Consider the following 25,829-nt stretch of genomic DNA (forward strand, 5'->3'; position numbering starts at 1 on the left):
TAAAAAAAAAAAAAAAGTAACGTGGAACTGTTTTCAAAGCAATGGTAAACAAGCAAATTACTGGAGTAATTTCAATAACTTGCCTACATTATTATTTTATTTGATACATGAGTATAAACACTTTAAATCATCTTTGTAGAGACTAAGGCTATTCTAGTCCTGACACATTTCAAGCTGGTTATTTTCCTTGACAGACTTTAAAAAAAAAAAAAATCTGAACTCCTACAAGCTTCTAGTACAAGGATAAGGAATATAGCAGAACTGTTTAAAAAAATAGAGGCATCGGCACTCCCACTGGCCTTGCTGTCTTACACATCCAGCCTGTTTCCCCACAGAGTATGTGAGGGGGAGGACAGTCATCAGGTTAGGAGGATGCCACACACATGCCTTGGAGGTGTCACTCACCAGCTCCCAGGCCCCTGTGGTGCCAGAACTCCCAACATCTCCTCAACAGAGCGTCCCTTCCACTCCACCACGCCCAGGAGGATGGTGGGTTGTAGAGGCAGTAGAAGAGAGGTCTCATAAGCTCAGAATTTGGTGAGAAAGTCAGCCTTCAAGATAGGATACCCATGCAAAGGGGCTTGCTCAATAAATAAATGTCAGTGTCCTTTCTGAAAATGAAACTAAGAGGTAAGACATCTGAAGAAAGAACCACCCCTAAAAGATGACTTGTAAAAACAAGTCGAATACAAATAAATAAGTAGGTACAAAGCAGGCACCAAGATATATCCTCAACACTGAAGAAAAACAGTGAAGGAGTAGAGACACTATCATCTCCACAAGTATTTCAATCACATTATGTGAGCATAGTAAAGGTAATAAGGCAATTGTAGAGCTCCCATGAAATACCCCTCAGACCATACAATTCTCTCTTTCCTAAATCTTCTAATTACTGGGGCCATTTTCCAGGTACTCTGATACTGAACAAAGGTACAAGTACTTTTGTACCCAAAAAGGTTTAGACACCTCCCTCACTGTAAATCATACTAACCAACCAGCAGTTTGGGTATACTGATCAGTCCCTTGTGAGTTAGATTAACTTGAGTCAGGTCTAAGACAGCAAGGAGGTTGTTCAGAGATGGGCAATCAGAGCAAAGGACATGTACTCTCAACATATTTTAGGATCGTGTATGATTCCTTCTTATTCTCTCATCTACCTTAACCCATGCAACCCACCTCAAAAATCTCCCTCAAATCCAGCCCCTTTTCGCCACTAACTGCCTCACCTAAATTCAGGCCCTTACCTCTTGCTTGGCCTCCCGATTTTACTTCCCTCCAATTAATGTTCTATCTAAATTACTACCCAAAATCACCTTTTGAAAACCCAGAGTTGTTCATGTCACACCTCCATTAGCACCTCACTGCCTGGGAAGCTTATTAGAAATACAGATTCTCAAGGCAAAACCCATCACCAGAAAAATGGAGTTTCTGGGGAGAGCTGAGGCCCTGATATTGGTACTTAAAAGTGGTTCATTAGCTCCACCTGTCTTCCCAGGCGCATCTCTAGCCGCTCCTCTCCTGGTACCCTGCAGTCCAATCACAGAGAATACCTATCCCTGAACAAGAACAAACTCTTCTCCATTTGGGCACATCCTTTCCCCTCTGCCTGGAATGTCCTTCTTCTTCTGGGGCAAGCCCACCATTCTGCAAGGTCCAGTTCAAATGTTACCTCCTCTGGGAAGACTTTCTCTACCCCTACAGCAGTGGCTTCAAAACATCGTCTGAGATTCAATTTCAAGAAACAGATTTCACATTCCAATGCAATAGATATATAACTGAAATTAAGGTTTCAGAAAACAATATCTAAACTTACTATGGAGGATGTAACTTGATCTATTTCATTCTATCATCCCATTTAAAAAAATGCTGTTTGCCACCTTATACATCATGGATTTCATGATCCACTAAGGGAGGCAACATTCATTTGAAAAATACTGCTGAAAGTGAACAAATGACCCCCTTCCCTATGCATATGATATGTACTCTATTATACTATTTATCACACTCTACAGTAATGATCTGTTTACAGTCTGTCTCCCGCTCCACTACCCTCCCCCCCCCCAACACGCACACACCACAAGGAAGTCAGCATATCCTTGGGCAGTTACCCAGCCATTGACAAATGCGGAAATGAGAATATTAAAGAAGGAATAATTTAATTGCTTTTGCTCATGTCTAATTTTTTATTTTTTTCCATTTCTGGTTATGGTTCACAGCATAGTCTATCAGCGATTCCCATGAGCCTGGAAATCATATTCGCTTCAACCCTTTAAGTTAACAGCAATTTTTTAAAAACAGCCATTGTGTTTCAGTACAATTTAACCAAGGTGTAAATTTTTCTTCCCCTCAAAAATAAAAACCACGTACAGGCAAAACCAACCAGAAAATATTCTGTCAGGTTGCTAGCTTGCCAAGATAGTACAAATGTGGGCAAACAAATCTCTTACTTAAGATACTTAGAAGCAAATATTCAAAAACCTCAAAACCCTCCTTCCGTACCACTTCAGAAAGGAAACCCCCCTCCCGCAGGGCGGGTGCAGATATAGAGGCCTTTCTATCTGTGCTGCCTAAAGCTCCATGTCTCACTAGGCTGTCCCCATCGACACAAGCACATGCAAAAAGTAGGGGAAAAAAAACCCCAAAACAAAAAGAAACCAGACCAGCTAAAATGAACCACAGCAATGAACCTAAGCGGCAAGTTCCGGTGCGAATTGTACCTGTGATGGATGCGCAGGGGAGACAGCGGACTCGCAGAGGGAGGGATCCTTTTTCTGCAGCACATGGCTCCATCGACAGGAAACCTGCCTGCAACACCCCCCAACTCTGAACACCGCTCATTTGCAGCATCGTCATTTGTGTGATGCTAATTTGCTCAATGTCCTCCTAAACGTACTGAGATTCAGTGAAAATATATTGTGGGCTTGGAGGAGCTGGCCGGAGGACAGGCTGGAAGTGGAGGAGGGACCAAGTGTCAGTGAAATGTTCTGGGGGCCAGAGGATGGAGCAGGCAAGTGTTTCCAAGGAGAGAGGGGAAGAAGGGTCACTTTAAAGCTGGGTTTTAAAGGATGAATAAGAGTTCTCCAAACCATGTGGGGAAGGAGAGAGGGGAAGAAGGGTCACTTTAAAGCTGGGTTTTGAAGGATGAATAAGAGTTCTCCAAACCATGTGGGGAAGGAGAGGAGAGAGCTCCAGGTAGAGGAACTTTATGTGGGGGAGTCATTATTAAATATGAATGAGGGGGGAGCTGCAGACAGGTAGACGGTGAGGGGCTTTGCTGCTCATGGCAGAGAGTCTGTATGACCCTTTAGGCTGCCACTTTCCACTCTGCAGGTCACAATGCGATAGGTTGTGAAATCCATGAGATTGTGACCAGCTTTCACAAAAATGAAATTGCCTATAGTAGAAAATATTTGAATATATTGCAGGCACTGAGGGTATAAACTCTTTTGTGAAATTTGTTCCCAATATAAATGTGTCTATGTATATACTGGTTTGTGATATAAAATGTATTTCTTACTGTGGTGGTGATTTAAACTTTAAAAAAAACCATCTGGGCAAGAAAGGGACCCATTAAAAAAAAAAAGAAAGGGACCCATTTGAGGATGATTAAAATAAGAGACTGCTATGAACAGATGTGAATTTCATGAGGATACGTGTGATAGCTCAGGAGACACATGGTGGTGTTTTTAAAAAGGTATCCCCCGGGCTTCCCTGGTGTCACAGTGGTTGAGAGTCTGCCTGCCGATGCAGGGTACATGGGTTTGTGCCCCAGTCCAGGAAGATCCCACATGCCGTGGAGCGGCTGGGCCCGTGAGCCATGGCCGCTGAGCCTGCGCGTCCGGAGCCTGTGCTCCGCACTGGGAGAGGCCACAACAGTGAGAGGCCCGCGTACCGCCAAAAATAAATAAATAAATAAATAAATAAAAGGTATCCCCCAGCAGACAGTGAGCTCCTCAAGGACAGAAACTCTGTGTCACATAGCTCTCAATTCCTAGCACCTGGCACACAAGAAGGCACTAAATAAATGTTGATGGAGTATGGTAACTAATGTTCAAGAAGATTCCCAAAGCCTCATCTCCTGGCATCCCCACCTTTGTGTATCCCCCTCCCACAATGTACCAGGGTTGGTCTGTGTGACCAACAGAATAGGGCAGAAGTGATTGTCACTTCTGAGGGTAGGTTATAAAAGGCTGCAACTTCCATTTTAGGTGCTCTTTCTGGAATACTCGCTCTGGGGGAAGCCAGCTGCCATGTCCTAAGGATACCCAGCCTATGGAGACACCCATATGGCGAGGAACTGAGGTCTCCAATAGCCAAGAGCCAATGAGGAAAGGAGGCTTTCTCCCTGTCATGGAAGCAAATCATCCCCCAGCCCACCCTTCAAATGATTACAGTCCCAAGGGACAGCTTGACTACAACCTCATGAGAGACTCTGAGGCAGAAACATCCAGCTAAGCTGTTCCTGGGTTCTGGACTCACAGAACTGGGTATATAATATAATAAATGCTTATTATTTAAGCTGCTAGGTTTTGGAGTACTTTGTTACACAGCAGAAGACAACGAATACAGTGAATTATTCATGAAGTCTAGAAAAGCTGAACAATAATACCAGTATACTAGAGTTATCCAGGGTTGCTTACCATTTTTTTTTTTTTCCTCTAAGAATCTATCATGTCACATTTTCAGCCTGACTAGATTAGGAAAAGGCCTGACCCAACTTGGACAAATGGGATCCTCTCTTCTAGTATTAGTACTTGAGACACAGAAACTGGGTCAGCTGTGAGAAGCAGACCATAAGTCTGGAAAGACTAGGGGTCAAGGCCACCATTTTGGAGAAGTTATAATGGGGCCTATGCAAGTGGATGGGAACAGAAAGGCCAATGTGTCCGGAAGAAGAAGAAAGCAGATTCTCAGTGGATGTGGAGAGAGGGAAGTGGGGAGGGGAAACTGCCTGAGATATTCTAAGTCCCAGGAGGTCTGGCTGCCTTTCTAGTATTAGGGTTGTAAGATTCCCCTTCCTTATAATTATTTCCCATTTTACTTGCTCATTGATGACTGAGTTCCCTTTCTTGAAACCAAAAGATCCTCGAATACGCCTCGGGCCAACTTCTCTCCAGTGCTGGCAAGGGGAGTGGCTCCTCCTGCTGTGGCAGGCCAAGGATCTCTCCAGAGAAGAGCAACAACTGGCCAGAGACTAAGCTGTGTTATTACCGCGATGCAAAAATGGCTATAGATGGAGTAAAAGGTCCTTTCAGACCATCCAACTCCTTTTGCCTTAACTCCATTTTCACCAAATAATCCTTTGATTATTAATGTACTTCAATTTAAAAAGCTGTGCTCTGGCCAGCTGAATTAATCATTCGAGTGGTTGGGTAGGTTCATGCCCATTATAAATTCACAGATTGGCTCTCAAGTACAAATCATTCTGGAGTAATCTCCCTTTCATTTCCACTGCCCTCGGTCAAGCCCTGTCACTTATCCAATGACCCACTACAGTAGCCTCCCATGGCACTAACCCTACTCCAGTCCATCCTCTTCAACTTCTCTTCCTAAAACACAAAGAATCCGATGCCTTGCTCTCTGCTCAAAACCTCTGATGGTCCCCGGTGCCTTGGGAATGACTGCAGGTAACAGCCCTATCTTTCACCATACCCCTCGACACTCTTCCTGACTCCTTCTTGCCATGTGGCATTATTCCAAGTTCCTCAAATGCAACTGGTACCCACGCTGCTCTGCACCTGTTCTTCCCATTGCTAGCATCCCTTTCCTCTGGGTACCTCCCCTGCCTGCCCACTTTCCCTCACTCCTCTCTGTGCCCCTCCTCCCTCTTCCCTTTGTACTTCCACAGAATTTCCCCTCTCCTTTATAACACACACTGCAGTCGACTTGACTTATAATTACTTGTCTTCTTGTCTATCCCTGTATGGTGAGCCTCAAGGAGACGAGGACTAAGCTTTTTTCATGTTTATCTTTCTCACCCAGGGCCGAATAAAGCATCTTGCATCAACACTTCAACATTCGTTGAGTGTTTTCTGTATCCAGGTGATGGAGGTAGCAGGCACTCAACAAATGGCCACTGAATCGATGACAGTCAGTTAGGTGGCAAGAACAAGTTTCCCCTGGACCTGATGATGTTCAGGTGAGGTGCCCACCTAGCCTCTGCATGTGCAGAGGTGAGAGAGCACAGTCAGACTCCTCGTGACACCCGCGGTACAGCAATGAATGAATGAATCTCAGCCTCACTTTTTTTTTTTTTTTGAATAAAAAGCGAGGCGCTATTTCTCATATCCTGATAAACTAACATGCTGCTCCCCTTTTCTTCTCTTTCCCCCTCTTTCTACAGTTGCAATTATGACTCACAGGCACATTACAGAATGGAAGCTTTAGGTCAACAATTACTGGAGAATGGGAATGGGGGCGACCTCCACAGTTATATAATTTACATGTTCTAGAAGAAGGGCATGTGGGTCAACCCACAAGTGACTTCATTGCCCCTCTTTCAAAAGAGTCAGCATTGACATGTGAAGGAAGAAGCAGAATCTGGTCCTGATTTGTCCACTGATAATCCTTCTCCTGTCCCCAATTCTTCCTCTCCCTCCCAGAGTTGTGGGAAGGACTAGCTCTGGGAAGACATGAGACAGACAACCCAGAATCCTAAAGAAAATAGCAGAGAAAGTCACGCAGTCATTCCTAAAGCAATGGATCAAGAAGTATCAGAATTAATAAGCAAAAAAAACCCCCCAAAAACCCATACACAGGTTTTCTCCTCTTTTTAAACAAAAGTGAAGATTTCTACATTCTAAATTTCTATCTTCCAGAGGCTATATATTAAGTGAATATTGCCTCAAATCAATGCTTACCCCACAGGTTCTAAAAACACAGCAAAGCATATTGCATAGACCCCTGACAGCCTCTAGAACTACCTACACAAAGCACCAGGAATCACCAACTTGTATAACACCGGAATACCCGCAGCAGCTTTGGCTTTCTGGGGAATCACACTTTTGTCAAGAGGCTATCTTTCTCAGCTTATCTTCAGATCCCAAGTTTCACTCAAACTTCACCTTTCACTTCGTGGTCATTCTTCACACAGAAACAAACTTTTTATTACTTTAAGAGAATTGTGCTCTTAAGACAGAATAGAAAAACTCTCATGCTCTGTTGAAATGCAGATGGAGGGCAGGGACCGTGGCTCACTCATGAGCTAAATCACTGTCTCTCCCCAGCCACAGGCCTTCTGGGATGTGCTCAGATCTGTGCCCCAGCAAATTTCAACTTACGACAGGTCAAGGACCACTGGATCCCTCTCAGTGGAACTCACACTTGTCAGAGCCAAACGTGCCTTACGCTGTAGCTCCCGTCACACAGCCACATCCCTGAACTTTATGTGCCACTGTTCCCACATCCAAATTGGCATCTTTTACAAAAAAATAAATAAAGAACAAATTGGCATCTTTCACTTTTTGCAAGCAAACGTTCATTATCCTGACAAATGAAGGAGAAGAAAGTATCTGCAGCACAAATGGGCTCCCACTGTGCATCCACATTTCCTTATCGTTATCACATCATAATGACACAAAGACATCGCTTTATCCATGTCAATGAGCATGTTTGAACACCATAATGTGCAAAGCATCAATCACCAAACCATTTTTTCCAAACTTTTTTGACCATAACCTATAAAAAGAAATACATTTTTATCCTGCAAGTCATGTATGTGTAAAATGTATATGTACACTATAAACCTGCTTATGCAGTACAATGCACTCTGACATTTTCTATTCTATTTCTTTTGTCATTTTTTTAAAAAATGCAGACTTCCACCCACTAAACGGATTTTGTGTCCTTATTGGGTTGGAACCTGTGGTTTGAAAACACATAGTATTTCACAGAAAAGTGGTGTTTTGTAGAAAATAATGAAATCCTATCTAAAGAAGAGAACCTTTCAACTTCTAGGCAGAAAAGTTGAAGAGGAATACTTTTTTTGCTTCTTCTCTAACTTGCAACTGCCAGGACATTTTAAAAGCCCTTGATCTCAATAAATGAGCCATTTCTACAGAAACCCATCTCAAAACTTTGTGGGTCACTATTCCCCTTACACTGAAGAAAAAAACTGAGGTTGAAAAGGTATTCCCCCAACCATGTGTATTAAAAATGCACATCTGTTTGGGAATTAAAATTTGGCTGTATCTTTTAAAGAATCTTAAAATTATGTTGCTTCAAATTATCACCCTCCTGGCAAGGTTACCATGAAGATTAAATGAGATAGTGTGAGAGAAGGGCCTGGTGGCTCCTGCTATCTTTCAGGTTCTTGGATTATCCTTTCCTGGACATGCCTGAACTCTGTGTGACCTGGGGGCTCATTCACTGAACACCTACCCTGCTGGGCAACAGAGGACAGAGGATCCCACAAGGAGTTTACTGGTTCCATCAGTAAGAATAAATATCATCACAAACTAGGATTCTAGAGTGCCTGGGTTGAGTATTTCACTTATTCCTCCAAAAGATAATTACTGTGAGCCTTCCATGCCAGGCATGATCTGCCTGTGTGCAGGGATTATTCGGTATAAGAAATAGAAGACACACCACAGCCCTCATGGAGCCTACAGTCAAGTAACAGCTTAGAGTTTGTGAAAATACTTCACATTCCATTAATGTTACATAGCATGCAAGTGTTTTACACTCCCTTACCTGTAAAGGGAGGTAAGATTAGATCAATGGTTCTCAAAACTGAAGATATCACAGATAAAAAGGATTTCATAAAAGAAACTGAAAAAAAAGGGGGGGAGAAAAAAAGAAAAAGAAAGAATATGATCTCACAACATAATTCTTTAAACTGAATGACTTGTCACCAAAAAAAAAAAAAAAAAAAAATCATCACATAGCCTTATTTTTCCCTTTTACTATATAAGCCAGTTTTTGTCCTGGAATTTAAGAATCCCTCAGGGCTTGCCCAGCTCTGACTTTGTAGGATTCTTTGGTTTTCTTTTGCAGTACTACTTACATGTAAATTCTGGCCAAATATCCCCCAGAATTGCAGAAAGGCCAGAGACCTGTTCCTAGGAGAATCATTACAGGGTCATTTCTGAGAAAGTCATAATATACACAGCAAATTCTGGCTCCATCCTTGACCCTGAGCTCTGGGAAGTGCAAAGGGACAAAGGTCCTGGTGATTGGAAGGCAGAAAGGAATACTTGTTGAGGATATACTACAGGTCTGGCCCCAAACTTGGTACTTTCCCACACGTTACTTTAACATCACAACTATCCCATGAGAAATATATTTTTTTCTTTATCTCCACTTTTTAGTTGGAGGAGACTGAGCTCAGAGAGGTTAAATATCACGCCCAATGTCACACAGCTAGTAATCACAATTTAAACTCAGATCTGTCTACTTGTTGCCACCATCACACCTCACTGGAAGGAAGAGACATCAGAGAAAGAACAGATGCAGAAAAGCTTTAAGAGATTTATGTGCCTTTTGACATGAGAGAAATTTGAAACTATGTTCAAAAGACAATTCACACTTTTGGTGGGAATGTAAATTGGTGCAGTCACCATGGAAAACAGTATGGAGGTGCCTCAAAAAACTAAAAATGCAACTACTATATGACCCAGCAATTCCACTCCTGGGGATATATCTGAAAAAAAGAAAATATTAATTTGAAAAGATATATGCACCCAAATGATGTTCATAGAAGCATTATTTATAATAACCAAGATATAGAAGCAACCTAAGTGTCCATCAACAGATGAATGGATAAAGAAGATGTGATACACACACACACGTGTGTGTGTGTGTGTGCACATGCACAATGGAATATTACTCAGCCATAAAAAAGAATAAAATTTTGCCTTTTGCAACAACATGAATGGACTTGGAGGGTATTATGCTTAGTGAAATAGTCAGACAGAGAAAGACAAATACTGTATGATATCACTTAAATGTGGAATCTAAAAAATAAAACAAACTAGGGAATATAACAAAACAAAACAGACTCACAGGTATAGAGAACAAACTAGTGGCTACCAGTGGGGAGAGGGAAGGGGGGAGGGGCAAGATAGGGATAGAGGAGTAAGAGGTACAAACTATTGATACTATGTATAAAATAAATAAGCTACAAGGATATATTGTACAGCACAAGGAATATAGCCAAACTTTTATAATAACTATAAGTGGAGTATAATCTTTAAAAATTGTGAATCGCTATGTTGCACACCTGAAATTTATATAGTATTATACATAACTGTACCTCAATTTAAAGAAGACAATTCAGAGAGCTGACTACATATCGCTCTATCTTGGAGTCAGTGGCTTGACATCTCTTTAACTAGGCCTCTTTCCTGATCAGCTCAGCAAATATCCTCTTCTCTGTCCCTGGACTCTTTCCATCCTTTACCCTAGGAACGAGAACAGCAAGCCCCCTGACCCACTTCTATTCACACTCCTAGGAGAAGTCTTGCTTCTGGCCCAACTCTCCATCCATTATTCATCTATTTAACAAGCATTTATTAATGTGTATCAGGTGTTGTGCTAGGCATAGAATAAAACACATCCCTCCTTGGAGGAGCCCAAGCTACAGAACAGATATCTGTAAATACAGTCAGGATACTGACAAACACTCACCCACAGCCAATGGAGGGGAGAATCCAGATAGGCTTCCTGGAAGAAGAGATGTGTAAAAGAGGTCTTACAGGAGACAAGTGCCCTGTCATGCAGAGAAGAAAAAGCACAAGATTGCAGGCAGCAGAACAAGGGAGCAAGCAGCAGGTCCCACGTGGACCCACCAGCTCTCTCTCCAAACCCACTCGTCCTGGCGCCAAGACCACTACAGACCCATCTCTCCAAGCTGGAACCTTCCATAACTCTTTGCCCTCCTGTAGCCCTTACTTCCAGTGAATCCCTGAGTCCTGTCTAGTCTCCTTCTAAGTCTCTCTCAGACATTTCCTCCTCCTTCTCCATCCTTACTCCCCTCACCATAGCCCAGTACCACCATTTCTCCTTGGCTCCTGCAACAGCCTCCAAAGGGACATCAGTTTACTTTTGCTCCATGTGCATCCATTCAGCACAGAGCATCTAGACTGAGCCTTTGTTAAAGGGGGGGAAAAAAAAAGGTGGTGGTAGGAATCACCTGATCCTGTCATTATCCTGCTTAAACTTCACTAGATCCCAGTGCCTTCAAGTTTAAGACAAAACTTCCTAACAGGATCTACAAGATCCTTGGTCATCTGGCCCCTGCTCACCTCCCTAAAACCTCATCTCTGATCTTCAGTTCCTCTAACACGGTGGTTTATGACCCTGGTTGCCCAGCAGAACCACCTGGGGAGCTTTAAAAAATACCAACTTCATATCCCACTCTCAGACATCGTGACTGAATTACTCAGGGGAAGGCCCTGGACATCAGGGTGTTGTAAAGCTCTCTGTGTGATATTAACATGCAGCCAGGGCTGAGAAACTTGCCCTAGTCCAACACATCTGACAGGTTTGCTGCACATGTCCCGTCTCTGCTGCCAGGGGCACTGGAGCTCTCCAGGCTTGAGGCCCGGGACTTTCTGTCTGTTTTGTTCACTGCAGTATTTCCAGCACCTAGAACAGTGCTAGAATGACTCTGCTTTCTCCCTTCACCTGGTTAGATTTCACTCATTCTTTAAGATCCAGCTTCGATTTCCTAAAAGACACTCCCTCCCTTGATTCCCCTGTTCTGGGTTAGGTGACTCTGTGTGAGCTCAGCACCCAAGATTTCTCCCATTATAGCATGTATCACACCACCTTGCAATCGTCTGCATCCCTCACGTAGCCTGTAAGCTCCAAGGGAGCCCTGTCTGTGTGTTCATCAGTATAGCACCTCCATCCCCTAGCAAAGCACCTAGCATAGAGTCAGTTCTGATTTAATAAGCACAGCATGAATAAATGGAAGTGAAGGAGCATGAGTATGGGTGTAACAGCACAGTATGGTACAGCTTGGGTAACGGCAATGGTAGGAGATGAGGCTGGAGAGGCACACTGGGGACATGGCCTGGCATCCACAGCAAAGACTCTGAACAGTATCAGACAATAGGGAGCCAGCAGAAGTTTTAGGTAAAGTGACACGATCAGCTTAAATTTTAGGGCAACAAGTGGCTGAGGCATGGAGGACTGGGGGAGTTCAGGGAAGCACAGGAGTCGGGGACCAGATGGGGGTCTAGAGCAACAGCCCAAGGAGGAGACGAGGAGGGGGCTGAGGCCTGAAGAGAGGGAGCCAGCTGAGAGAGAGAGAGAGAGAGAGAGAGAGAGAGAGAGGGAATTAATGGTATTTGCAGACTGGGTGGCCCAGTGAGGAGGAATGAGGCTCTGTGGATGACTCTGATTTCCTGCTTGTAAGAGTACGGATGTGGTGTCAGGAGTGTGATCAGATGTGGTATCAAGACCAGATATGTGGTGCTAAAAGCCTGGACTCAGGAACTCAACTGCCTCAATTAAAATTTTGGCTCCACTGCTTACTAGCTTTCGGTCCTGAGGAAGTCACCTTCACCTCCTCAGTACTTCATCTGTTCAGTGGGTATAACAAGTAGTACCTACACCACAGGGATGTTGTAAAGGATCAATGGGGTAATATGTATAAATGCTCAGCAATTGCCTGGCACATAGTAAATGCCATACAAGAGTTAGCAAAACTATTTATATACAGCATGCTAGATTATCGGCAAAGAGTCATTGTCTGCCAACAATTCCCTCCATCCCTCTGAATGCCTGTGCTCCACCCATCAAGAGATGGAGTCTCTTTCTCCCCATCATGAATCTGGGCAGCTTTATGATTTGCTTTGACCAAATGAAGTGACATTGTACCAATTCTGGCCCAGGCCTTAAGAGGCCTGGTGGCACCTACTTTTGCCCCTTTGGGAGCCAGCCACCATGCAAAGCTGTAGCCCAATTACTGAATGCTAGGAGACCAAGTGGGAGAGAGGCTGTGTGGAGGAGATGAGGTACATAGGCCGACAGCAGCACCAAGGCCCCAGACACGTAAGAGAGGCTGTCTTGGAGACTCCAGCCCCAGCTCAGCCCACAGAATTGTGAGAAATAATGAATTATTGCTGTTTCAAGCCAGTAAGTTTGGGGTTGGTTTGCTACACAGTAATAAACTGAAACTTATGTAGAAGAAAAAGGAGATCATTGGGACAATAAGGACTTCATTTTAAGCCATCTTAAAATATGAGAGGGCTTCCCTGGTGGCGCAGTGGTTGAGGGTCTGCCTGCCGATGCAGGGGATACGGGTTCGTGCCCCGGTCCGGGAAGATCCCACATGCCATGCAGTGGCTGGGTCTGTGAGCCATGGCCGCTGAGCCTGTGCGTCCGGAGCCTGTGCTCCGCAATGGGAGAGGCCACAACAGTGAGAAGCCCGCGTACCGCAAAAAAAAAAAAAAAAAGGAGAGAAATTTTGTACAGTAAAAATATGGAGACACGGAAATATCAAAAAAAAGGTGCTGGAAGTTCAAGTTTGGGCTCAGGAGAGAAGTGGGAGGAGACAGGGATTCGAGAATCAGTCAGCATAAGGACAGGACGTGGTGCCCCGGGAGGGGAAGGTGAGCTCAACAGAGGAGGTTCGAGGAACGAGAAAAGGGGTACCAGGACAGAAATCTGGCCCTGTGGATACTTAAGGGGTGGACGGAGAGAAACTTATGAAGAAGACAAGGAACAGTGATCAGGGATGGACAGAGAACTGACAGAACCAGGGAGCCATACTTTGATAAGAAGGGGTCATCCAGTGCTTAGAGCTACAAAGAACAATGCACTTGAACGTTAGGAGGGAATGGGGAGTTTCAAGTAAAGTAGCAGAGGCAGCAGTCAGATGATAAGGGGCTAAAAGGAAGGAATGAAATTGAGAATCTGAACATAGCAAATGTAGATGACCATTTTTTTTTTTTCCCTGCGGTACGCGGACCTCTCACTGTTGTGGCCTCTCCCGTTGCGGAGCACAGGCTCTGGACGCGCAGGCTCAGCGGCCATGGCTCACGGGCCCAGCCGCTCTGCGGCATGTGGGATTTTCCCGGACCGGGGCACGAACCCGCGTCCCCTGCATCGGCAGGTGGACTCTCAACCACTGCGCCACCAGGGAAGCCCTAGACGACTATTTTTAAAAGTCTATTGAACCTGGGGGCTTCCCTGGTGGTCCAGTGGTCAGGACTCCACACTTCCACTGCAGGGGGCATGGTTCGATCCCTGGTCAGGGAACTAAGATTCCGCCAGCCGTGCTGCTGAACCCATTGAAACAGAGAGTAGATTGGTGGCTGCCAGGGGTGGGGTGGGAGGTGAGGAGTTGGATGGAAATGAGTGAAGGCAGTCAAAGGGTACAAACTTCCAGTTATAAGATGAGTAAGTTCTGGGGATATAACATACACCATGGTGACTACTGGTAACAATACTGTAATGTATATCTGAAAGTCGCTGAGAGAGAAAATCTTAAAAGTTCTTACCACACACACAGACACAGACACAGACACACACACACACACACACAAACACACACATACACACACAAAGGTAACTATATGAAATTATGCATGTGTTAACTATATGGTGATCATTTCACAATATATACATATGTCAAATCATCACAATGGGTACCCTAAACTCACACAGTGGTATATGTCACTTATAGCTCAACAAAGCTATAAAAAATAAACCTAATTACCTCCTCCCAAAATTTTTTTCAAAAAATAAATAAAATTAAAAGTCTATTGACAAGAGAAGGAGAAAAGAGCATTCGCTTGGGTAGATGAAAGGACAAAAGGAAAACTGTTTTAAGCTGAGGGAACTTGCTTGCTCAGAGGTGATACCAAAGAAGAGGCATTAAAGATCACGAAGAATGAGAGGACGGAAGTGGCTCGAGGTCCCAGGAAATGGGAGGGACACAGTTCAGGTGGAGGGCTTGGCTTTGAAGAAGAAGGACAAGAGGCAAAGGGGTGGATCTTCACGGAGAAGTCATGAGTGAGATGGAGGCAAGGTGAGGTTCACGTCTGATGGCCTTTTTTTCTCAGAGAGGAGTAGGTAGGGTCATCTGCTGACAGGCAGTGCAGGTCTTGGAAGAGTGATGTAAATTTCTGAAGATTTTGTAGGGAATGCATGAGGGGCAACAGAAGTCAAGCCTCCTGACTCTTCGACAGAAGCTGCTCTATGGGGATTCCTGCCTTCTGAGGGTCAGGCTCTCCATACCAGCTTCTCTCCTGTGGCCTGACCCAAACCCAGCTCCTTCCCCTGAGTCAGTCTAGACTGCTGCCTGGAAGGTTCTTCACTCTCCAAGTATTTGCTGAACGTACACACCATGAGCCCCATTTCTCTGGGCAACACGCTCTCCCTCTTCCCACAGGGCTTCCAAACCTTCCCCCCACCTTTGCAGACACCCCCCTTCCCCCCCCCCCCACTGTCTACTTTACAGAGCACACAGACACCATCAGACTCATCTGCCAACTACCAAACATGCAAATTTACCTACAGCTGCACCCTCTCCTGCTGATACACCATTTTAAAACTGCCGTTGAATTTAGCGGGTCTTGACCAACATTTAAAAATACAATAAAAAGAATAGAAAACAGCATCTATTGTACATCCTAAGAGTATTTACTGTTTCTTAAAGCTTCTGTTTCAATTATGATGCATCTGTTACTATGAGTTGAAGTCAAAAAGTTTGTGTATGTTTGAAAACTTTCACAATAAAAAGTTAAAACAACACTGCCATAGAGAAAGCTGTCCTTCCCTCCATCTACGGCTAATCCTCACACCTGTGTTTTGGGTCCCATTCCCTCCAGGACCCTTATATTATGGACCTTATGTCTTCTTTCTCTGTAAAAAACAAAAACACCTCACTGGCCTCCTCATACCCCCCATTTATTCCCTCTTCCCCCCTCACAGTCAAACTTCTCCAGAGTTATCTGGGTTCAACATCAACTCCATACCCTGCTCCCACCCCTTCGTCTCACCCCTTCGGTGTGCCTCCTGCCCACAGCACTCCTGGGACGCAGCTCTCCGCAAAGTCACCAGTGAGCCCTGAGCCCACACGTCTAGAAGACACTTTCCAGTGTTCATGACTCCGTGTTCATTCCTGCTCCTTCTTCCAGCCTGGGCTCAACCCCTCCCCCTCCCTCCGGAAGGCTTCACTGACCTCCCAACAAGGTCAAACCTCCCACTAGGGGCACTCACTGTTCCTCTGTCCTTCCTAACAGTTGTCAATTGTCGCTGTGACAATTTTACATGTTTTTGTAATTATCTGCCCAGATTAGGCCTCCTCAAGGAGGAAGGGGACTCTGCCTATCTTGATGCCCCTCGGCAGCCCAAGAGCCTCCCCGGCTCAGCGCTCGGCACAGTGCTTAATAAACTGATGTTAGATAAATAATCGGCACCAGCCCCTGTGCCAGACATTACGTGTAAAACGATGAAAAACGTCCCAGAAAGTGAAGGGTGTTGAGGGGGAGGAGAAAGCCAGGGGTAGAGGTGGAAATAAGGGGCAGCTACTGTCCTGCTTCCCAGACCAATCTGGGGCCTTTTGCAGAACAGCACATGCCTTCACGGCTGACACCTTTCACTGTCTTTGTGTCAGAAAAGTCAGCAACTCAGGTAGGCAAATTTGCTTAATAGTTCATACTTGACACGCAGAACTCTTAATGAATCCTTTTAAACCACTACATGTTCAATATTTGCTGAAAGATGAATAGGTGACACCTCCTTCTGGCATCGAGCTACTAGAAAACAGGGCCTGGATCTTTTCATTTGCCCAGGTGTGGCTGGCACATCCCACCTGCACAGGGTCCCTGATAAACTCCAGAGAACACAAAAGGCCTCATTCTTTGCTCTCTAACCACACCCAAAGACTATTTTATTGTGTTACACACTTTCACTACTTGGTTATTGATTTCCTGTGGCATATCATTATACAAATATTCACTTAAGGACTTTAAAAGACCAAATAAATATGAGAAGTATTTAAAATTAGAAACATAGTATGGAGATGCAACCAGCAAAATCCAGACTGTGGGAAACTCAAATGACCATTGGGTTTTTTTTCAACAAAACACTTGGGAGACGGGGGAAGGATTTAAAAGTGATTAAAGAGACATTAACTAGGCATGTTGTGTAGAGCTTGTTTGGCTCCTTATTCAAATACAGTAACTTTTAAAAAAGGAAATTATACGATAATCAGAGAAATGTGAATATAGCCTGAAACTCTGATGATAATGAGGAAATAATCACCACTTTTTTGGAGTGTGGTAACGGTATTGCAGCTTTTAAATGTTTTTAAAAGATAGTCTTGATCTTTTTGAGATACATATTGAAATATTTATGGTTTGTAAAATATGAAATAATATAAAGTTTGGGATTTGCTGTAAAATAATCAGAGTGAGGTGGGGTGGGGAAGAGCTAGGGTTGTAGAAGGAACAAGACTGCCAGTTGGGAATTGTTGAAGTTGGTACACATAACACTCTGCTCTCCACTTTTAAATTTTCAAAAAGTTAAAAAAGAAATCTAACTAACAAACTGAACCATTAAAGTATCTAAATTTTTGTTAAATAATTTTTAAAGTCTTTAAATAATTTTTAGAATGCTTTCACTTTCCAAGATGTCTACAGTAGAGCAGTACTTTGATTAACGAACTCTGTAAAGTATCTTTGAAAGTGGGATTCAGCACTCACCGGCTGCTTGCCTTTTGCCACATTTCCACTGTAATGCATCACCCTCTTTCCTTCCATCAGAACAGGCAAATACAGTCTGGCAATGCCTTCCTACTGCTTTTGAAATGCAGCTTTAAACCCATGTCTTGACCACCTATCTTGGCCTGCAGTTGTGTTGGGGTCTGTCAAGAACTGTCAAACCAATGCTTCATGATGACCATACTCCTGACCCCTGTCCATTCCCAATGGGGTCTCACATCAGTCTTTGAAGGTGCCTCCTGCACACTGGGTCTGCAGGGTAGCCTGTCCATTCTTGTCCTTTACTGCTCCCTTCCCATAAAAGATTGAACTAGCCAACTTAAAATATTCGGAAACTTCCAAAGTCTACTGGATTCTATGCCAAAACCTCTCGTTGGGCAGAAATGAAGTTCCTGAGAGGGTTTAACGATCTTCCATTCTACTTCTGATACAGACAACACTACCCCCTACCCATAGGTTCACTATAGCTAATTCAAAAATGTTGCCTAACTCCAGCTGCAACTCTCAAGTCCAATAAACTTTGTTTGGCTACAGACTTTCTTAATTTGAGTAGGACAGATTGAACTGCTGAAAAATTTAAGGGAGGCAGGTCAGATTTTTTTCCCTAGCAAAAATAAATCTTCTCTAAAGCTTCCTTGGGTAAATCGACCCTTCATAAAATAAAGCAGCTACTGCATTCCCCCGGACTACCCAAAGACAAGATAACCAGTTATATTTCATTCACCAGCCTTGGAAACATACCTCACAAAACCCCAAAAGCCTCCATCTATCTCGCTCATGAAACAAAGAGAACAAAAACTTAGAATATATACTACAAGCGCAAGCACAGGATTTTTTTTTAGCAACCCCGTTTCCATCAGGTGCACGTCTACCCACGCAAACACACAATAACCCTCACCCGCCCCCCCCCCGCCGTGGAATTTGCCAAACAGTGTGACATGTGCTGACTTTCAGCGGAGAAACACAGGAATTTATGTTTAGTTGTGGTTTTGGCTTTCAATGGGAAGGAAAGGAAGAGTGTGGGGGCGTGAAAAACTGGAAATGAGTCTTAATTCTCTTGTTTCCTCCCATCCTTCTCTGCATCAAAATGCAGGTATATCACTGAAATTTCAAGTGTGTTTCTCGGGCAGTTAAATACCCCGACGGAGTCTGGGAACAGGGGGTGGAGATAAAGGTGAAACCGAAGACTGGAAGGGTGAGCCGGGTCAGAGGCCCCGGCGCTCTGCCGGGTTGCACCGAGCATGCGAGGTCGCCACGCGCCTGCTGCCGGCCGCGCCCCGGTTCTGGCCTGGCCAGCTGTCCTGGGTTTTGCCAGCGACTGCGCCGTCCGGGGTGCCCACTCACACCTCTGGCTGGTACCGACTTTAGCCTAGGTTCATTCACTTCCGGTGACAAATCCCTCCCACCACTTCTAGAAATAATGTAACATTTCCCCCATCACTTTCCTAACAACCGACGGCCCCTCAGACAGCCGCCGAGTCCGGGTCTGGGGTCTCACCCCGGCGAGACCAGCAGCTTCCAGCTGCGGAGGGAGTGACGGCCAAGGTCGGGGCCGGGGGGGAGGGCGTGGGAGGAAGAGGAAGGGGGTGTGGAATCTCATCTCCCCCGCCCCCACCCCTCCGACTTCAGTAATTGGCAAAAAAATAAGCCGTTTTTAGACTTCCCCAGGGCCCCCTGAACCTGGTTGCAGTGAGGAACCCAGTCTCTCCCATTCCGGTGCCCCTCGCCTTCTCCCGGCCCCGTAAGTGACTGCGGGAATCCTGGAGCCCCAGGCCACGCGGAACTGCAGCGGCGGGGGTGGGGGGGTGGTGGTAGGATGAGGGTTTAGGGGCGGCAGGAATGGGTGGGGGGAAGGGGTGGTGGAAGGGAGAAGGAGAAAAACAGAGGCATGCAAAAGGCTCCGTAGCCAGCTGTTCCAGCTGCCGCTTCCTCCGGCGCGGGCCGGGCGGTGTAACATTCCCCCCCCTCCATCTTTCTCACCACTACCTGTCCCACCCACCCACCACAGGCACACATTCCCCCCACCAGTAGCGGATCTCCAGCCTGTAAGGGGGTAGTAGGAAGGAGCTGGGGGGGAGGGGGAGGCCTGCGAGTTTCTAACCTTGTTCTTATAAACAAACCCACATGTGCAGCTGCCGCTGCTGCAACTCACCCCACAATCCCGGATATAAGTCCTGCCCCTTTAAGAGGAAAAAAATCTTCCCCCGCCTGCCTTCCACCCTACCCATCCACAAGGACCTTTGTCTCCCCACCCCCTCTGTCAGTCGGCCCCGCCCCACATCCCCGCCCCCTCCAACGCAGAGGAACCAATGGATGAAGAAAATAAGGCCGGGGTCTGACGTCAGCATGTCCAGCCAATCACAGGGCGCGTTGGTGGGAGGCCTCGCGGAGGGCGCGCCCGGAGGAAGGAAGGCAGGAGAAAGGAAGCTTAAAGTCAAGATGGAGACTGCTAGTGACTCTGCCACTGCTGTGGTGAACAGGGACTTGGGATCCCAGAGGGTCCGGAGCCTGGTGCCTGAGCGGCTTCAGAGTCGAGAACATGAGCGGCAACTGGAGGTGGAAAGGCGGAAGCAAAAGCGGCAGAACCAGGAGGTGGAGGAGGAGAAGAGCGACTTTTTCGCCGCCGCCTTCTCTCGGGAGCGATCGGCCGTGGAAGAGCTTCTGGAAGGCGGGGAGTCCGTCGAGCAGCTGGAGGAGGCGGCCGCTCGGCTCCAGGGGCTGCAGAAACTACTCAACGACTCGGTTTTGTTCCTGGCCGCCTACGACTTGCGGCAGGGACAAGAGGTGTTGGCGCGGCTGCAGGAGGCCCTGGCCAAGCGGCGCCAGGAGCTGCAGCCTAAGAAGCGTTTCGCTTTCAAGACCCGCAGGAAGGATGCTGCTTCAGCCACCAAAGTAGATTCGGCTCCCGGCGCCCCGGCAGCGGAAGGCATCCTGGCCTCCCCGCCGCCCTTGAAGGAGGAGGAAGACTTCGGCTCCAGCTGGATCTGCGGCTTCTCCAATCTGCAGTCCCAAGTCTTGGAGAAGAGAGCCGAGGAGCTGCACCAGCGGGACGTCCTTTTGACCCAACTGATTAACTGCACGATCAAACTGTATGGCAATCCCAACACCCTGCGGCTGACCAAGGCTCGAGGCTGCACGCTGCTCTGCGGCCCGGTGTCCACCTCCGTGTTCCTGGAGAACTGCAGTGACTGCGTGCTGGCCGTGGCCTGCCAGCAGCTCCGCGTACACACCACGAAAGACACCCGCATCTTCCTGCAGGTGACCAGCAGGGCCATCGTGGAGGACTGCACCGGGATACAGTTCGCCCCGTATACCTGGAGCTACCCGGGGATCGACACGGACTTCGAGGGCTCTGGTTTAGACAGGAACAAAAATAACTGGAGCGACGTTGACGATTTTAACTGGCTGGCCCGTGATGTGGCCTCCCCAAACTGGAGTATTCTTCCTGAAGAAGAGCGAAGGATCCAGTGAGACTAAGCAGTTGTCACTCTTTTCTTCACTCCTACCAAATACACTCCCTTGTGGGACTGACTCCAGCTAATGGGACCCCAAAATTTACTTCTTGTCACGCTGTCTGCTTTCATTATTTTAAGACTTTAGATTGTGATAGGCTCCTACTTTCGATTTCCATTAAATTTGTGGCAGGTCTAGCACTTTAAAGAATTTTTGCTATTTTGGTGATGTTTCGGAGCTTTTGTTTGACGGTGATAATTTGAAGCCATAAGGGGAACAGAGTGTGGTTGTGTGTCGGTTTTTAATGATTTGTGGTGTTTAAAACTTATTGCAGAATAACGTAAGCCTTCAATAAATATTTGTTTAATAAACGAATTCAGTAGGGCTAGTAGGAGCCAGTTAATGTTGAAGTAAGGTATCAAACGTGTTCAAACTGCCATTAACCAAGAGCTTTTCTGAATTGCAGGTTTGACTTCCATACGTATTTTTCAGTGGGGCAAATGGAAAGACTCCTCTCTGGTCTTCAGTTACATGTTAGCTTGGGTTTTTGGCATCCAGCTAGTCATCGACTTATTTGGATCCAAACTTTTGGCACGGACCCCAAGAGCCTCATGAGTCTTAATCACCTGTAAAGCCAAAATAGTTATAGCTACCAATTTTTTGTGCACTTAAAATGTTATCGACACCATTGTAAGCACCTTACTCATGTAAGGTCCTCAAAATATTATGAGGGTAGTTTCTGTTAACTCCATTTTTCAAGTGAGGAAATGGATAAGTTGCCCAAAGGGCACACAGCCCAAGTGGTGGACTGGGATTTGAAATCATGTAGTCTAGCTCCAGAGCCCACGTTCTTAACCTCTACTAGATATTGATTTTTGAATAGTGTTAATTGAGTTGGAAAGAAAGCTTCCAAAAGTAAAGAAGGCAAATTGCTTTTCTTAAATTCTCAGGCATAATGGCGCTACGTATCTATCCTCATACAAGAAGAATTGAGGCAAACATCTGGCTGAGTCTTAATTTTTCCACTCATTTTGCTGTAATTCGCTACTGTTACAAATTTGGCTTTCTGCTCTATATACTACCACTCATTATTCTTAAATGGAAAGTTGTAAGATTTTCAAAAAGCTTTTTTGGGTCTAGTGGCCTTGTAACTGTGGATGTGCTTTTTATTTAATAATTACCACAAGCATTAAGGTGCTTAAATATCTCAAGTATTTATGTATTTAATATTATATGTTCTCTTTTGTTCTGAAAAAGGATATAAAGTGGCTTCTAGGATATGTGAAATGTAACAAGATAATAAAAACAAATGACAAGGAGGAACAAGGGTAGAATGATGGATTGGAGGCAGAAATGAAGCCAATAAAAAAAATGTAAGCTGCCAAGCCCTATTCCTTAGCTGGAGGTGTATCCAGATTTTTTTCCCCTCAACTATTAGCTAACTTGAAAAGGGATCCTAATCAATTTCACAATTCGCAGCATCCACAAACGAGGGAAAATCGTTTGCTTGGGAGAGTTAATCCTGATGATAAAAAGAAACAACATATAATGAAATTCTCAACCATATCTTTACATTAGAAACTGACCGGTATCCTAAAGTCATGCCCCTAGAGACTGATAGTTTAACACAAGTGCAGTTAAAGAATAAACCATGCTTGTTTTTTTTTGGTTGTGCCACCTGGCTTGCAGGCTCTTAGTTCCCGACCAGGGATCGAACCCAGGACCCCTAGAATTGGAAGCGCGGAGTCCTAACCACTGGACCACCAGGGAATTCCCAACCTTTTTCTACTAAAGCTCACAATTTTACACCTGTAACTCTGCTGACCACCTGACCAGTTGTAGGCCATCCAACTAGCTCCCCCTGACTGACGTCCCTCAATATTTGAAAACATTTCCATCTTTGCTGGTCTTCTTCCTTACTAGAGGCATATCTCTCCTTGCCCAGAGATTCCTCTTTCGCTTGTGCCCATCCCCTGCAACCTCCTATGGCCTCCCTTTCCACTGGCCTTTTTTCTTTTAAGACACCAGATCCTGAGATCCTCCACGCTACATGTTACTGAATGATGTTCCAGCTCCTTCCCTGTGTGTCAGACATCTTAAAAGAATAGCTGTGTCCACATAACACCTACATCTCTTCCCTCTTTCAGTCTTTGTAATTTTAACTCTTCTCTGCTGAAACTGCTCTTTGATGGTATTAGTGGCCTAGTCACCAAATCTACCGGCTCCCTCCCCTCCCCCTCCTTATTACTCTTGGTATTACTCTTGGTACAGTTTACCCTTTTTTGTTTGTTTGTTTTAGGTACAGTTTACTCATCCTTGAAGTTCTCTCTTTCCTTGGCCATAACCTTTCTCTAACCTGTTTCTCTTATGTCAGCTTCCTTCCCTTCATTGGGATTCTGATGATTTGTAGCCCTTAAATATGAGTGATGCCCAAAGTTTTGCCATTAGCTTCTTTGTATTCATTCTCTCAGAGCCTCAACTCTCAACCTATATGCATAGTCTTGTGTCTGTATCCCTAGCCTCCACCCTTATTGGGCTCACCTGCCTTTCAAATTACATATATATATACATATATATATATATATATGTATATATATATATTTTTTTGGCCACGCCATGCGGCTTGCAGGATCTTAGTTTCCTAAGCAGGGATACCTGGGCAAACAGCAGTGAAAGCACCACGTCCTAACCACTGGGCTGCCAGGGAATTCCCTCAAATTCCATATATACTTTTGTTTGTTTGTTTGTTTGTTTTTGGCTGCGTTGGGTCTTTGTTGCTGTGCGTGGGCTTTCTCTAGTTGCGGCGAGCGGGGGCTACTCTTCGTTGCGGTGTGCGGACTTCTCGTTCCTGTGGCTCCTCTTGTGGAGCACGGGCTCTAGGCGCGTGGGCTCAGTAGTTGTGGCACACGGGTTTAGTTGCTCCGCAGCGTGTGGGATCTTCTCAGACCAGGGATCAAACCCGTGTCCCCTGCATTGGCAGGCGGATTCTTAACCACTGTGCCACCAGGGAAGTCCCTCCATATATTCTTAAAATCTCCATGTTCACTTCTTTCCCTCCCAAGTTCCATGTTTATTTTAAGGAGGTCTCTCTTCTCCAGGCACCCAATGCTTACCAGGACCAGGCAGGTGAAGTCAATGAGTAAGGCTGCTGAGAGTAAGTCGCTAGGGAGTGGGGGACCAGATAACGTGGCAGACAAATTCAGGCATTTAAAAAACATTGGATAAGACAAGCAAAACTTTTTCTGCAGTCTGCGTCTGGTCCTGGAGCTGGCCAACTTGTAACTAAAATAAGTGATGCCCCAAGTGATGAGTGATGCCCATTCATGTCAGTTCCTTCCCCGGAAGGTCTTGCCTATTCATCCTGTCCTCTCAAGTCTTTCTGCCGTTTCAGGAAGATAGACCCTATATGTTTCCTGACGCTTAAACTGGGATGGATTTTTTTGTTTGTTTTTTACAAAGACAACAACAAGACAAAACAAATCTATATTAAAGTCACACCCCTGAATTAAAAGCATTGACTTAAAGTCACCTTAGTAAGTTTTTATCAAGCAAATCTAATGACAATGGTCATTGCGGTGAGGGCATATTCACCAATAAGTGTAATGACCATATATTTTCATTAAGATCAACTCTGGAAAAGCAATAAAATTGCATATTAGTCAAGCAATCAGTTTATTAAACTTCATTTATGATCAGATATGTTAAATATAACGTAGTACAGTACTATATGAGTATTATATAATTATAAAAGTGTCACTCCAGGGCTTCTCTGGTGGCGCAGTGGTTAAGAATCTGCCTGCCAATGCAGGGGACACGGGTGCGAGCCCTCGTCTGGGAAGATCCCACATGCCGTGGAGCACCTAAGCCCGTGTGCCACAACTACTGGGCCTGCACTCTAGAGCCCACAAGCCACAACTACTGAGCCCACATGCCACAACTACTGAAGCCTGCACACCTAGAGCCCATGCTCTGCAACAAGAGAAGCCACCGCAATGAGAAGCCTGCGCACCACAACAAAGAGTAGCCCCTGCTCACCGCAACTAGAGAAAACCCACGCACAGCAATGAAGACCCAATGCAGCCAAAAAAATAAATAATAAAAAACCCAGTATGTACAATATAATACAAAATTTAAAAAAAATTGTTACTCTACTCTCAACTGCATAAGAATAGAAGAAATGGTCAATTATAAGTTTTAATGCTGAACTTCTGATTGCAATGCAAGAGTCATTATTTAACAAAAAAAATTTAGTTTTAATTGTGTTAATGAGGCAGAAATAAACAGAAACAGCAAGATGTAAAGATTCAACTTTCTATGGGTAATGTTATATGGTAATACATTTTATCAACATCGTGGCAATTACTGTAGTGCCACAGCTAAATTACATTTAATTGAAAAGTTTCACCACCAACTCAAAAACTTAATCACACTATTTGACAATTTTCTTCTCTTATAAAAAAAATGAGTTGGCCATTACAATTAGATGGACAATTATTTACCAGCTTTAAGTTTCAAGAAGGGCAGGGACAATATGACACAAAAGCCATGTTCAATTCAACTAAAGAAATATCTGAGCATCCACTATGCAACTTTTCCATGTTGGGTGTTAAGAGCACAATGGTAAACAAGGTAAGCGTGTGCTCTTCCTTGATGGAGGTTACGGCCTAGTTGAAGATCAGATGAATGAAACAACAATCG

At 45.0% G+C, this 25,829-nt stretch overlaps 1 protein-coding gene across 1 annotated transcript; it reads left to right on the forward strand.

The window, feature by feature from the left end:
- Positions 1-19,349: 19,349 nt before the first annotated feature.
- Positions 19,350-22,509, forward strand: TBCC (tubulin folding cofactor C). Its single transcript, XM_060109789.1, has 2 exons — positions 19,350-19,419; positions 19,811-22,509. The coding sequence occupies exon 2, from the start codon at positions 19,992-19,994 to the stop codon at positions 21,147-21,149; it is 1,158 nt and encodes a 385-aa protein (XP_059965772.1). The 5' UTR covers positions 19,350-19,419; positions 19,811-19,991; the 3' UTR covers positions 21,150-22,509.
- Positions 22,510-25,829: the final 3,320 nt, after the last annotated feature.

Source organism: Mesoplodon densirostris, chromosome 10 (genome assembly GCF_025265405.1).
Source record: "Mesoplodon densirostris isolate mMesDen1 chromosome 10, mMesDen1 primary haplotype, whole genome shotgun sequence".
Lineage (NCBI taxonomy): Eukaryota > Metazoa > Chordata > Mammalia > Artiodactyla > Ziphiidae > Mesoplodon > Mesoplodon densirostris.